At 46.1% G+C, this 12,559-nt stretch overlaps 7 protein-coding genes and 1 non-coding gene across 8 annotated transcripts; 3 read left to right on the forward strand and 5 right to left on the reverse strand.

The window, feature by feature from the left end:
• Positions 1 to 14: 14 nt before the first annotated feature.
• On the reverse strand, positions 15 to 3,847 carry HPODL_00336 (putative cell wall biogenesis protein phosphatase; the record flags this gene model as incomplete). The annotated part of the gene is made up of 2 exons (XM_014080282.1): positions 15 to 3,670; positions 3,712 to 3,847. 2 exons carry the CDS (start codon positions 3,845 to 3,847, stop codon positions 15 to 17), a joined length of 3,792 nt encoding a protein of 1,263 aa, XP_013935757.1.
• A 432-nt stretch (positions 3,848 to 4,279) lies between these two features.
• HPODL_05409 lies at positions 4,280 to 4,360 on the reverse strand. Its single transcript has one exon. It is a non-coding gene; the product is annotated as a tRNA-Leu (tRNA).
• Positions 4,361 to 4,597: 237 nt separating this feature from the next.
• On the forward strand, positions 4,598 to 5,908 carry HPODL_00337 (uncharacterized protein; the record flags this gene model as incomplete). Its single annotated transcript, XM_014080283.1, has 1 exon — positions 4,598 to 5,908. The coding sequence occupies one exon, from the start codon at positions 4,598 to 4,600 to the stop codon at positions 5,906 to 5,908; it is 1,311 nt and encodes a 436-aa protein (XP_013935758.1).
• Positions 5,909 to 5,932: 24 nt separating this feature from the next.
• Positions 5,933 to 6,559, reverse strand: HPODL_00338 (uncharacterized protein; the record flags this gene model as incomplete). The annotated part of the gene is made up of 1 exon (XM_014080284.1): positions 5,933 to 6,559. The coding sequence occupies one exon, from the start codon at positions 6,557 to 6,559 to the stop codon at positions 5,933 to 5,935; it is 627 nt and encodes a 208-aa protein (XP_013935759.1).
• A 132-nt stretch (positions 6,560 to 6,691) lies between these two features.
• On the reverse strand, positions 6,692 to 7,600 carry HPODL_00339 (Uricase; the record flags this gene model as incomplete). Its single annotated transcript, XM_014080285.1, has 1 exon — positions 6,692 to 7,600. One exon carries the CDS (start codon positions 7,598 to 7,600, stop codon positions 6,692 to 6,694), a length of 909 nt encoding a protein of 302 aa, XP_013935760.1.
• A 534-nt stretch (positions 7,601 to 8,134) lies between these two features.
• On the forward strand, positions 8,135 to 8,944 carry HPODL_00340 (putative oxidoreductase; the record flags this gene model as incomplete). Its single annotated transcript, XM_014080286.1, has 1 exon — positions 8,135 to 8,944. One exon carries the CDS (start codon positions 8,135 to 8,137, stop codon positions 8,942 to 8,944), a length of 810 nt encoding a protein of 269 aa, XP_013935761.1.
• A 33-nt stretch (positions 8,945 to 8,977) lies between these two features.
• HPODL_00341 (uncharacterized protein) lies at positions 8,978 to 11,245 on the forward strand (the record flags this gene model as incomplete). Its single annotated transcript, XM_014080287.1, has 1 exon — positions 8,978 to 11,245. The coding sequence occupies one exon, from the start codon at positions 8,978 to 8,980 to the stop codon at positions 11,243 to 11,245; it is 2,268 nt and encodes a 755-aa protein (XP_013935762.1).
• A 15-nt stretch (positions 11,246 to 11,260) lies between these two features.
• On the reverse strand, positions 11,261 to 12,529 carry HPODL_00342 (Tryptophan--tRNA ligase, cytoplasmic; the record flags this gene model as incomplete). Its single annotated transcript, XM_014080288.1, has 1 exon — positions 11,261 to 12,529. One exon carries the CDS (start codon positions 12,527 to 12,529, stop codon positions 11,261 to 11,263), a length of 1,269 nt encoding a protein of 422 aa, XP_013935763.1.
• Between the last annotated feature and the right edge of the window lie 30 nt (positions 12,530 to 12,559).

A 12,559-nucleotide genomic window follows, 5' to 3' on the forward strand; every position in this document is an offset into this window, starting at 1 on the left:
GTAGAAATAAGACATCACTCCCTCTTCACGGCAGAGAAAGGATTTAATGTTCTCACGGTCAAACAAGGCAGGGCCATTCCCACTTCAGACCGCAGCAGAATAGGTACTTGCTTGAGTTCTCTGATCTCTTGGATGTAACTATCGTTCTCGACTCTGGTGATACAGTCGCTAAGATATGGAGCGAGAGCAGGGTCATGGTCAACCTGACTCTCTGTCGATAACGATGCCATCGCGGTGGAAAGACTTGTCTGTGGGTCGGAGGCATTTCTCTCCAGAGTTCCAATTGGCGAAGTTTCGGGAACGCTCTTCACACTGCTTGCCACTGGTCTCTGAGCAGTGGTTTTCTGAGTAGGAACTGTGACCTTCGGAGGCTTGATATTCAGTTCCTCTAGTTTTTTGGCTAGTTCAGCAGAAATAAGGCCTCCGTTCTCCAAGGCCGATTTACTCTGAGATTTGGCTGCAGTACTTGATGGCGAGCGATACTTGTTCTTGATCGATGATCTGTAAGAGAGTGGCTCCTTTTCGTCGTCCGGAATATACGTTGCTGAGTCGACACCTGGCTCCCAGTGTAACTCTAACACGCGAGCGGATTTGTCAAACTCGGCTTTTTGCAATGGAAGTTGATCGCCGTGAACACGTTTTTCAATGCCGAATTCTGGAAGCAGAACATCGAATGAGGACTCATAAACTTGGATGACAGTTCCCATCGTCAAGATTTGGCCAGATTCAGAGCTCATTTCATTGATTGTCTGGCAGAGAAGCAAATGGATAGCCTGCTCCTGTGCAGCTTTGGCACAATCCTTCTTGAAGTTACAATAATCGCTGTTCATCTTGAGTGAGTCCAAGGTTTCCTTGTAGTTATGAATATCGTCATTGAGAACAGCTTTCAACTGTCTGTGGACAATGATGTCTGAATACCTTCTCAATGGTGCAGTGAAATGCGTGTAAACTGGTAGATTGAAGAGATAGTGATTTAGACTGTCTGCGTCTGTTTTGCCAGCAATGACGTATTTTCCTCTTGGCATGGATTTGATCAATATAGTTTCAATAGCAGACCGTTTGATCGGATCTTCAATTCTGAGTAAGGAGTTCTGGAATGAAGCAGCGTTCGTGGTGTCAAGACTCACACCCAGATGAGCTGCTTTCTTGTTATAGTTCTCGAATTTTGTAAGTGTTGGAATCGAGTATTTTCTCAGAAATGCTCTGTCTCCTAGAATTGCATGAATTCTTTGCGCAACGGCAGCATTGACATTGTGGAAAATCTCGTCAATCACCGTTGCTGAGGGGTAACTATCGAAAATGTTCAAAGACAATCTCACGTTTTCGTCGTCAAGTTGGTCAAGCAATGGCAAAACTGGCTCAATTTTCAGTTCAGGATTGTTCAGTCGTCTTCTTCTCAACCCTTGAGCAATCAGTGCCAATGTTGAAATGTATCCAGAAGTTGCATTGATGCCTTCACTGGTTTGGCTCAGAGTCTTGTTGATGATCTCGTCCATGGTAGAATAGTCTACTTTCTGCTTAGGAGTCACCACTGACTCTCCCATCCAAACATCGTCAATATCAAAGGTGGTGGAGTCAATTTCAAAGACAACCGAAACAGCCAAGCTACTCTTGTTCTCTTTGAAAGAAATCTGATCGTTGACTTTTCCAGGAAACAGATGGACAGTTTTTTGAGGTAAAAACACAGAATGAGACCGTTTCTTTGATCGTTTGTCCAACCCAGATCCTTGCTTGATGAAGTGTGTAATGTCCACAATGTGGATACCCAACTCGATCTTGGTTTCCGAAATGACCTTGACATGAAGAGCATGATCACAGAAAGAACCTGTCTGTGTGAAGGCAATCACATACTCGTCCTTGAAATTTCTTCTATGCTCATCTTCCAGTGCTGCAGTCACGTCCGGCAGCTCAGCAACGTACTTGTCTTCATCCTCTGGATACTCGTCGCAGAGAAAATTATTGTCTCTAAGAATTGAATCGATCTCGACCTCTGGGTCATTCATAGGACCTAATTGTGCGACCAGTGTTCCAAATGGATGCAATGAGGTGATTGGCCATCTCTTGATGGATGCAATAAACACCTGATCTGCGTATTTCTCGTGGTTCTGAACAAAGTCTTTTGGTACTTGTTCAGTGGGAATAGCAATGAGAGGAACTTTCTTGTCTGTAGGCTTGAACCAGACTATCTTTGGCCTGGAATTGTTAGATTGCTTTTGATCGTCTTTATCTTTATTGTCCCTTTCCTTGGCGGCCTGAGATGGTCTCAAAAGCCCCAAGGTACCAGAGAAAAGTTGGCCAGGAATCCTGTCCACAACAGCGACCACATGACCAGCATATAAAGGTTTGCAGTCGTCGCTGATTTCCTCTTCCTCCACCAGCAACAAGGACTGTCCTTCAACTTCTACATCGTCGTTCTTCTTCTGGGTAGGCCGTTGCTTCAAAGATCCTCTTCTGTTCAAAGACCCGGATCCACGGCTGAGACCTGAAGAGGATTGGGTTGACGGTGGAGTTTCCGTTGTAGCCGAGTCTGCTGGTGCGCTCGAAGATGCCGAAGACGAGTAGCTGGTGCTTGCGTCGTTGTGGAAATCGTCTGTAATGTCTGTGGATGCAACAATATTATCCTTTCTTCTCTTTTTTTCCTCCTTCTCCCGTTTGGAAGACCACACCTCGTCGACAACAAGAAGCTCAACAGCAACCAAGTCGCCTTCTAGAGCTCTATTTCTGTCTTTGGAGCCACAAATGAAAATGTCTGCATCTAGCAGTCCATCTGTGGAAACATATGCATCCGACCTATTCTTCTTGTTCACCCTAAGAACACCCGTGACCAGTCTTCCCTCACTGATCAGCTCTGGAAGAGAGCTTTGAGGAAGATAAGGAGCAAAAAGAGATTTTCTTTGCTGGCCGTTCTGGGATTGGTTGAACTGTGCCAGGGAAGACACAGACCCACCGTATGAAGACCTCGCTCTGTGTCCTGGTGTGAATGGAGAATCAAATCCAGACATTGGTGGCTGGGAAGGTATCGGTTGTTGCTGCTTTCTCCAATTGCCATTGATGTCAGACGGAGCAGTTCTAAAACCGTAATTACCGGACTGGCGTCTTTCATGGCCAAAGTTGACTGGAGGAGGCATCAACGTTTGAGAGTTATCTCTTGGAGGAAATTGGAAGGATCTCTGAGGGGACACGTTCGATTTGGACCTGTAATGACCACCTTGCACTTGGTAGTTGTCGTCATCATTATCTGGAGGGAATTTGAAAGAAGGAGGGGAAGAATCGGTTTTCAACGGCTGTCCAGACCGTTGAGCCTGTGCCTCTGCGGCAGCCCGCTTGGCTTCCGAGACCCCGAGCGAATGCCTCCTGGTGTGGCCAAGAGCCTGCTGTCGAGTATCTTGTTTGCTATAGTTTTGCTGGGTGCCAGGTGCAACAGATGATTGAGCTCTTCTGTGACCTCGGACAGTTTGGAAGTGTTCCTGTTCGCCATGATTAACGTTTCCAGAGGCCCTCCTATTGTGCCTTGGGGTGTTCGAAGGTGGGGGCATGGCGGACACGCCCGGAAAACTGTAGCCAGGTTGAGCATAGCTCGTCTGCTGGGTGAATTGCTGTTGTTGCTGAAGTATCTGCTGTTGCTGGGCCTGAACAATTTCAAGCTGACGCTGCAAATTAAATTGTTCCACTGAAGGGCGAGTTAGTAATCAAAAGGCACTGTATACTTACGCATCAATGTAGTGAGCTCGCTGGGAGAGCGTCTGTGAGCCACATGGATGGTTCTTGGTTTATTTCCGGACGTCTGGATAGTTGTGGATGGGTGTTCCGGATGGTTTATATCCGGCACATTGTGATTGGAACCCATTTCCTAGTGAAACAAGGAATTCGTAGTTAGCGATATTATTAATTCTAATAGCCAAAAAGCGCAGGTTGGAATACACGGTAGGTCAATGGCACTGGGGCAAGAGTTATTCAGCTATAACTAACCAGTATTTGCACAGGATTAGCAAACAATATTGGTAAGTTGAAAGACTGACTCAAAAATGCACTAGAAAAAAATAGTAATTATGACAAACCCTTAATTTAAAGTGGCTGCTGGGCTAGATCTACAAACTTCAATTGCGTACCAAAAATAATTATATGGAGTAACTGGAGTATTGAGAAGGTTGATAATCTACAGGATGCATGTCGCGAAGACTGATAGCCGGCTTATACGAAAGAGCCTGACATGCTGCATTGTCGAATGCTATTTTTGGACTATTGCTGCCACAGGAGAGTTAGCGGTTGAAAAAAAAAATGTGGGCTAAGAGGTTCGAACTCTTGCATCTTTCGATATCACGGCCTAAACGTGACGCCTTAACCACTCGGCCAAACCCACAAGACAATGTGGAAATGGGTGCGCTGACAAACATACTATGCCTTTGTAATTGGGAGCATCGACGGTTGCTTGCAAACATGCCATATGTATGACAAAATCAGTGCTGTATCCTCCTTCGTTTTGAATTTCGTTCATGGCACTGCCCTGTGAATTCTCGATTTTAGATGGCATTTAAAACTAGACTTTTTGCACAGCCTAGAAAATCAAGTTAATATTTTTCACATTTTTTCAGTTCCTATGAGTCGTTCTAGCTTTGTTGTTTGGACGGCTGCCACAGCAATAGCAACCACCGCCATTGTTGAGGTACTTCATTTTTATTTTTCCAAGTCCAAATATCCGGCTTCGGGGCCTACAACCAAAGAAATAGGCTCCACGATCCCAGATTTCTCAGAAGAACTTATTAGAGAGCAGCTTGCAAGAAATTATGCTTTTCTTGGTGAGGACGGTATGCGGAAAGTTCGCGAACAGTTTGTCGTTGTTGTTGGTGCTGGTGGAGTAGGATCCAATTGTGTGACTGCCCTCGTTAGATCTGGAGTGTCTAAAATCAGGATCATTGATTTTGATCAGGTCAGCTTGTCTTCCCTTAATAGACACGCAGTTGCCACTGGAAGGGACGTGGGCACCCCAAAGGTGAACTGCCTGCGAAAACACTTGCTCCAGATTGCGCCTTGGTGCGAGATCGAGGCCATCAACACTTTATTCACCATCGAGAACGCCGAGTCCCTACTTTTGAAAGGCAGTCCTTCCTATGTTGTTGACTGCATTGACAACATCGATACCAAAGTTGATTTGCTGACCTTCTGCTACGAAAAGAATGTGCCGGTGATTTCTTCGATGGGAGCAGCTTGCAAAAGCGACTCCACAAGAGTGAACATTGCTGATATTTCTGCTTCCGACGAAGATCCTTTGGCACGTTCTGTTAGACGCAGACTGAAAAAGAAGGGAATCATCAAGGGCATTCCTTGTGTTTTCTCAAGTGAGAAGCCGGACCCTCGTAAAGCAAGCCTGCTTCCTCTTCCCGATGAAGAGTTTGAAAAAGGTCATGTGGACGAGTTAAGTGCGTTGCAAAATTTCCGAGTGCGGATCTTACCAGTTTTGGGCACGATGCCAGCCATGTTTGGTCTGACTATCGCAACATACCTTGTGACCACCGTGTCTGGTTATCCTGTGGAGCCAATTGAGGGTAAAAACCGAATTAAAGTCTACGACGGCATCTTGCAGAGCTTGGCAGGACAGCAGGCCAGACTTGGGCAAAAAGATCAAAGGGTGCAAATTGCTATGAGTGATGTTAACTACATCCTAGAAGAGGTGTTCCGTGGGAAGTCGCCTATTAGTGGGTATTCGACGAGATTAGCGCTTTCTAGATGGAAAAGAGACGAGCCACTCTCGTTGCAAAACGTGGTGATCATGACGAAAGAGGAACAAAAAATACACGAGGATAGAGTTCTTCTTGGTGGCGAGAAGCTGGAAGATGTGTACTCCAAAGAAGTGCTCGACTTAGTGGCGAAGAGATTCGAGGAAGAAAAATACTACTCCAAGTTCCGTTGAAGCCATTAATATTTATATGTACACTTAAAAGAACCATCTTTGGCCCTTCGAGGGTGGCTTGCCGAATTTCGGATTTAATGCTGCAGGATCGTGATTGATGTTTTTTCCGAGATTCTTTAGACCGTCCGACGTGAGAGTCTTTCTAAAACCTTGTTCTCCAACACTGTGTCTGGCGGCACTGGTGATCTTTCCAACGTTGAATCCCATCTTTCTCAGCTTCGACACAACTGCTGGGGTAATTGCGGCGGTGATTGGTAGACGGATAAATATCAAGGATTTGTGTATAGCGTACGCAACGGCAAACTCAGTCCACAAGGTGGAATATCCTGACTCGCTTGATTTCTCAGTCTCTGCGCCGGAATTCACTGGATCGCCCTTTCGCCAGCCAATCCATCTGAGGAACTGGTCTTGGTACTCTCTGATTGCCTCCTCTCCTGCAGAATGAACCATCAGAAAGGTGATGGGCAAGTCGATACAGCTCAAAGCAAAGTACACCCCGAGAGCAGAGTATCCGTACTCCTGCATAAGCAATTTAATTCCCTTAGGCTTTTTCTCGCCAGGTATCTGCGTGGAGTTGAGGCGCGTAGAGCGGAAACCCATCCGAGAGGCTCTGTTAAATCCGGATCTAATTCCAATTCTGAATGCGAACATCGTCAAGTGCGAAATCTTAAAAAAGTCTGGGAAGATTCAAGAAAGTTTAAAATTCGTAAATATTTGGCCTAAAGCGATTGTGTCTTAAATTAATGTATTATTTATGCTCATGTATAAAGAATGCAAAACCTCTCAGAATTTGGCCTTCTTCTCTCTTCCAACAGTGCACTTGATCAACCCGTTTGGATGTGGAGATGGATAGAACAACTCGTTGTCGTTCTCCAGACCCTTCCAACTAAGATCTATTAGGAAGTAGTGCTTGTTCGGCAGACTGTACGAAACGGTGCTGACCAGTGGGACAAGCCTCAGAATTTCCTCACACATGTTGTACATGGTGGCCTGCACAGAAGCTGAGTTTTCTAGCGCAAACAGGCTCAAGGTGGTTTCTCTGGCGCTCTTGTATGCAGAATCAAAGAGACCTGCTCTTGCTTGCGAAATAACGTTCTGTAGCGAGCCGAGCTTCTTGGAGTCCCACTCCCAGACGGAGTCGACATCTGTAGACAAGATCCGGTCAGTGGTAGGCTTGAGCGTGGTGTAATCACACTGGTTGAATCCGTAGAACATGGATCCGGTTGACTTTAGAACAGTCAAGTCCTTAATTCCAGACTTGAGAACAAACTCTCCAGAGCGTTTGTACTTCAGTGAAGCGGTTCTGAGCTCTTCACCGTCTTTCAAAAAAGAGTGATCGTGGATTTTGCCGTTGACAGGGTACTTGGTCCATCTGTGCTGGAAAATCTCAATATCCACGCCGCTGACGTGAGAGTACTTGTTAATAAAGTGCAGACCCAGATGAGCGACAAAACCCTCGATAGGAAACACGTCAAACTTTTTAGCCTCGACAAGAATCGTATTCTTGACCGTGTCGGTTGGAACAATAGGAGCGTTGTCGGCCTTGGTGTAAGCAACGTCAAAGTCTCCAACAAGAAGAACCTTGACAGTTGCCTCCATCACCTCATGGACCTTAGGATTCAAGGGGTCTTTCTTAACCTTGAGAAACTTGACGTTGTCTTTTCCGTATGTAGACGATTGCAGGATAGCCATCTTGGTCTCAGTCTGATAAAGTGTGCGGTATTTATAGTTAAAGCAAGAGAAAGCGCAACAATAAACCTCCTACCTAATCGTCCTACCGGTTCTCGGAGGATTCCGTGATTACGTCATCGTTGCCTGCTACCGGGTGTCGGCGTCGTCTGATTTGCATGGGGGTTGGAATAAGCTGAGATACGTCGTAGCAAGAGCAAGAGCGTGGCATACTCAGGGACTATTGTTGATGGCCGCCTGGCGCAGCTGATTGCCGATACGGGCCAAGCGAGTCCCGGCACCCCGAGTAGGATCGATAAATATGCGACTAATCGAGTGCCTGAATCACGCCATCTTATCTTGTTGCATTAGCAGCAAGATTGTTCCACAGGCAAGATTGGCCCTCTTCGAATCTTGCTATACTATGCCTTGAAGCGGCCCAAATGAACTGAAACTTATGGAAACGTGCATCCTTGCACCAAAAGGAAACCGACCTCCGCCGACCAGGGATTTGGCAAATTTGATAAGATTTCCTTCGGGAAAGTTACTAATTACACAATGTTTGGTAAAATTGCAGAGAGACTCGCTGGCAAGAACATCCTGATCACTGGTGCATCCACTGGAATTGGATACAGTACCGCAAAGCACTTTGCTGAAGCAGGTGCAGGCAACATCAAACTGGTTTTGACTGCCCGTAGAGAAGATAAGCTGAAGGCTTTGAAAGAGGAACTTTTGAAGTCTTATCCTTCGATCAAAGTTTTCATTGGCGCCTTGGACGTTTCGAAGACCGACCAGATCTCTCCATTTCTGAAAAGTTTGCCCGAGGAGTTCTCTCAGATTGATGTCCTAGTTAACAATGCTGGTAAGGCTTTGGGCCTGGATCCTGTCGGTTCTGTTGATTCTGCCGATGTGAAGGAGATGTTCGAGACCAATGTTTTGGGAATGATCGAGCTGACCCAATTGGTCGTCCGGCAGATGAAGGAGCGCAACAAGGGTGATATCATCCAGTTGGGCTCTGTTGCAGGTAGAGAGGCTTACCCAGGCGGAAGCATCTACTGTGCTACCAAGTCTGCTTTGAACTTCTTCACCAACGCCTTGAGAAAAGAACTGATCAGCACTAAGATTAGAGTCATCGAGGTTCAGCCTGGTAACGTTGCCACTGACGAGTTTTCTCTGGTCCGGTTCAAGGGTGACAAAGAAAGAGCTGCTGCCGTTTACAAGGACACAGAGCCATTGTATGCCGATGATATTGCAGAATTGATTGTCTTTGCTGCCACCAGAAAGGAGAACACTGTTATTGCTGAGACTCTGGTCTTTGGAAACAACCAGGCCTCGCCTTTCCACATCTACCGGGGCTCTCAAAAATAAGTAGATTTAAAAAAAATATTTGTCACAATATTCATGTACAAAGATTCGGCGATCGAAAACGCTGTACGGGCGGGAAATTGGCGCAACGCTTTGAGTTTGGTTTCCAAGAAAATCAAGCAGCATCCCAATAGCTCTTATTTTTACGCTCTAGAGGCCGAGATCCTCGCGTTGTCGGGGAAAAGACAGGAAGCCGAATCCAAGGCTAATCACCTATTGGACAAACTCCCAAGTGATCCGGACGCTTTGAAACTTCTCGCAAACGTTTTTGATCTGTGTGAGGTTCAACAGGATGTATTCGACAAGGTTTGCAAAAAATATCCCTCTGTGGATCTAGTTTACGAATATTTCACTTTCAGCGTGGCTAGAGGAGATATTTTGGGCATGCAGAAGGCATCTATGCTTCTAACAAGAGCCGTTGCAACTGCGAAGCAGTCTGTGGATACTCAGCTGTTCAAATTCTGGGCCGCAACATGTCTGATGCTCACCTGTCGCTGTTGTACCTTGGCTGCTTCGGTGCAAAAGCTGTACCCGCAATTGGGTGTCAGATTGATGGAGCAAGTTGGACTTCAAACAGCACAACACGTCTACGTTTACGTTCGTCTGCTTCAGCTTGCTGGAAGAGATGACGAAAGTGTAAGGTTCATGGAAAACTTTCTTGCCAAGGAGAACGACTTGGAGCTCAAGATTATTTATTTGGAAACATTGGACAGAATGAACGAGCCAGAAGAACTTTTTAGAGCTTGCCAAAACTACTTAATTCGCCTTAATGAGGACGACTGGGATACATGGAAGCTGCTCATAAAAGCAGCCAAAGCAACCGACAAGCTTGACGAGTGCAGAGAACTAATTACTTCCTACTCCTCCCGTAACACCAAGCTCGCTGCTGTTGAGCTTGCTGAGCCATGCGCAATTGAGGAATATTTCCACGATTACGGGGCAAAGCTTTGTTGCTTCACTGATTTGAAACCTTATGTCCAAAAAGGCGTCTTCAAGGAACCATTTTTGAAGAATAGATATGATGCAATTGTGAGTCTGAAGAAGCCAACACTCGAGCAAGTGATAAGTGCGGTCAACATCATGAAGTTCAGGGCTTTGGATGCTAGAGACAAACAGTTCGTCGCCGACTGCTGTATGCTGTACAACAAAACAAAGTCCCATCTCGACTGCCTCGAAGAATTCGATTATTTCCCTGGATATGAATTCTTGATTCTCGCCATGGAGGCATCGATAGAACACTCAAATTTTGGTTTGGAACTGATCTATTCGCTGATTGTGATTTTGGAGGAAGCTCTGGTGAAAAACAAATACGAGTTCCATTTGAAGCTCTGGCTGATGAGACTGTACACAATTGCTAATCTTCAACCTGCTGCAGACGAGCTTTATAGGTCTCTGAAAATCAAGTTTGTTCAGCACGATACATTGTCCCATCTCATCGGCACTAGACGGTCGATAGGAGCTGGTCCTTTGGTGGAGGTGGCCAAGTTTTACACCCAAAACGTTCAGAGAGAGATACCTCATATGATAATCAGCGGGTTCCAAAGTACAGCTATGAACAAACTCCAAGGTTTTGTGGAACTTTACAACAGGCTCAACACTTCCTTTTCCAAAATATCTACTGCTGTGGAGCTTATCAGAGCATACAGACTCAAAGACGACCAAAAGGGCGTTGAGGAACAGGTTTCTGTGCTGCGTAGTCTTCGTGATCAAGAAATTAGCGACAACAGAGACTTCAAAACATTTTGGGACTGTGGTGTTCATGAGCGTCTCGCGGAGGTGGACAGCAAATTACCGCAGTACTATACTGGCGATCACTTACGGCTTCTGATGCTCAGAGAGCTTCTCATTTACGATCCTGAGTCGCGCAAAACGAACGAAAGGAAGAAGGAACTGTTGGAGCTCTATGCCAAAGTGCGGCTGTCCGAAATCGAAAAATGGAGTTTCTCGGTCCTGCTCCAGCATTTTGAGAACACAGAGCCGCTGCCCTTGCCTCCCAAGCCGGATACAATGCTTTCCTCGGAGTTCAACTACTACCACGCCGTGGTAGTCGACACCTACAAGCAAGTCGCATTTCTAAAAGGAAACACTAGGGACCTAAAGTCAATCTTGACGAACCTGCGTAATGAAAACAGAGAATACAAATCGATGGCCAGAAAACAGCTTGAAGAGGTGAGAAAAAAAGTCAAGGTATCCTTGAAAAATAATTTCAAAGAGCTTGACATCAGTGACAACTCCATTAGCACGGCCTTCGCCAAAATGAGGCAGCATCTGGATAGCTCGATCGCATATTTGCAGGGACTATAGACTGTGTACATACTACTATTTCTTCTTCTGTCTCTCCTTAGCAGGAACGCGTCTTTCCTTGGTTCCAAAGACCAGCTTGTGAGGCTTCATAAACGACTGTAGCACCTCGTCGTCCACCTTTGCGCGCCTTTCCTGGAATTCCTTCACATATTGCTGCAACGTCTCTATGCACAGCTTCTTCATCTCGCCTGACAAAAGCTCACCAGAACGATATTGCTCAGCAACCTTGGCAAGCAGTTCTTCATTCTCGTTGAAGTAGGACAGGTATTGGTAAGCGACATCAACATCTGGGTTTCCTCCGTACTTTCTGTGCTCCTCGACGCTCACCTTGCCACCGCTGAAAGCGTATTTGTTGACCTTCTTCTGGATCTGTTTAGGAGTATCCGTCATGAAAATGGCACTATTTTCGTCAGAGGCACTCATCTTGGTTGTAGGACCTTGCAGAGCAGGGAAGAACCGCGAGTGGACCAAGGACGGCTTGCTAAATTTGAGCTTGTCCGCAACGTCTCTGCAAACTCTAAAGTATGGGTCCTGGTCAATGGCGCACGGAATCAAACATGGCGTTTTCGGAGGCAGCCCAAGCACATCAGGGAAAGATGAAGGGAAGGCAGTGGCGATCTGAACAGAGGCAAAATGTAGCTTACCAATACAGTCGGAGTCCTGGAATCCAAAAACAGCCTTGGCCGTCGATGTGGTGATCTGTCTCGAGACACGAACCACCGTTTCGTAGAACGCAGAGTTCATATACTCAAGGTCGGAGAAAATGAATGTGTTTTCTGGCTTAAAGCCCACAGAGATAATGTCCTTGGCATTCTCTTTGGCAAACTTCTTGACATCCTCAATGGTCAGCTTCTGCTTAAACAGAAACTTCTCGTCGTCCGTCAGCTCGATGATCAACGGCACATCGAAAACGTCCTGCAACCACTTGGTGAACGTGAACGGAATCATGTGACCCAGATGCATCGAATCTGACGAAGGACCACGACCAGTGTACAAAAAGAACGGCTCGCCGTGCTCGTATAAGTCCAAGATTCTGCTGAAATCTCTCTCAGAGAAAAACAGGCCTTTTTTCAAGTAGTGATGAGGCTCATAGCCGGTTACCTGCTCAAATCTCTCCAACGTCTCCTTGGTGATCGGCTTGGTTCCGAACTGTTTGATCAGTTTCTCGTAATCGATCCCCACAGCCTGGCCATCGACAACGGCTCCTTCAACCTCCCATGGAGTGATCTTCTGCTCAGCAGACTCAATCTTCAAATTTTCGGTGCTCTCGACAAGCCCACTCATGACGAATTTTTATTTCTACGCAAAATCAGA

This window comes from Ogataea parapolymorpha, chromosome III (assembly GCF_000187245.1).
Source record: "Ogataea parapolymorpha DL-1 chromosome III, whole genome shotgun sequence".
NCBI classification, from domain to species: domain Eukaryota; kingdom Fungi; phylum Ascomycota; class Pichiomycetes; order Pichiales; family Pichiaceae; genus Ogataea; species Ogataea parapolymorpha.